Here is an 823-nt window from a genome sequence, read left to right as displayed (position 1 = left end):
GCTTTGAAAATGCATGCACACACACACACACACACACACACACACACACACACTCACTCACTCACACACACACACACTCACACCTGAATGCTTTCTCTCTCAGAAAGGCAAGTAGTAAAAGAGAATCATTGGGCTGCTGTCTCTCCCGTATTCAGCAACATGTGCTTGGTGGAGATAAGGGGCTCACACACACAGACAGTCACACACCCATGCATGCAGAGCAAACAAAATCTGAAACAAAATCCCCAAGTCAATCCTGTACATCACTGTGCCAAGTGTAACAACGCCTTGGAAGAGTGGATTCTCCCTGCTGAGTACTTTCCCTGGAACACCCTTTTGGACCCTCAGAAAAGTGCTTGTTTGTGTGTGTTTCTGCATTTCTGAATTTTTGGATTCCTCACCCCTTTGTCAACACTCTTCTTCACCTCCATGGAGAAGGTCCCTGTCTTCCTGTTGACCATGGCATTTCTCAGCTAGTAGCACAAAGCACATATCAAATCTCAAACATCAGATTTTTACTGAGGGGGGTGATGTGATGATATTTAGTGTAGATTTATTACAAGTGTCTCACCGTGTCATCCTTATCCTCCCATTCCACCTCAGACAGATCCACACTGCTGTAGTTTGGCTTCCTTCGCTTCTTGCCATCTCCGTACTGGACGCATAGGCCCATGTAAACACACATGCAAGCACAGATAGAGATACTTAAGAAGATTAAATACAAAAAGTATACTGCATCCTAGTAGGGCTGCAACTAATCATTTTTGTGAAAGTATTTTTTCTTGATTATATATTATATTAGTTATTAAAATGTCAAAAAACA

General features: G+C 42.5%; 1 protein-coding gene across 1 annotated transcript in view; it reads right to left on the bottom strand.

The window, feature by feature from the left end:
* Positions 1-823, bottom strand: part of cacna2d3a (calcium channel, voltage-dependent, alpha 2/delta subunit 3a) — a 107,933-nt gene that overhangs the window by 32,384 nt on the left and 74,726 nt on the right. Inside the window, exons 17-18 of the mRNA XM_035656128.1 lie at positions 572-655; positions 402-473 (exon numbers count right to left, since the gene is read on the bottom strand). Coding sequence (XP_035512021.1) covers positions 402-473; positions 572-655 — 156 coding nt within the window. The remainder of the gene's footprint in view (positions 1-401; positions 474-571; positions 656-823) is intronic.

The sequence above is a fragment of the Morone saxatilis genome, unplaced genomic scaffold (genome assembly GCF_004916995.1).
Source record: "Morone saxatilis isolate NCDOM2014 unplaced genomic scaffold, NCSU_SB_2.0 Contig15, whole genome shotgun sequence".
Classification (NCBI taxonomy): Eukaryota; Metazoa; Chordata; class Actinopteri; family Moronidae; genus Morone; species Morone saxatilis.
The sequence above is the reverse complement of the archived record's forward strand: the minus strand, read 5'-3'. Positions and strand labels throughout refer to the sequence as shown.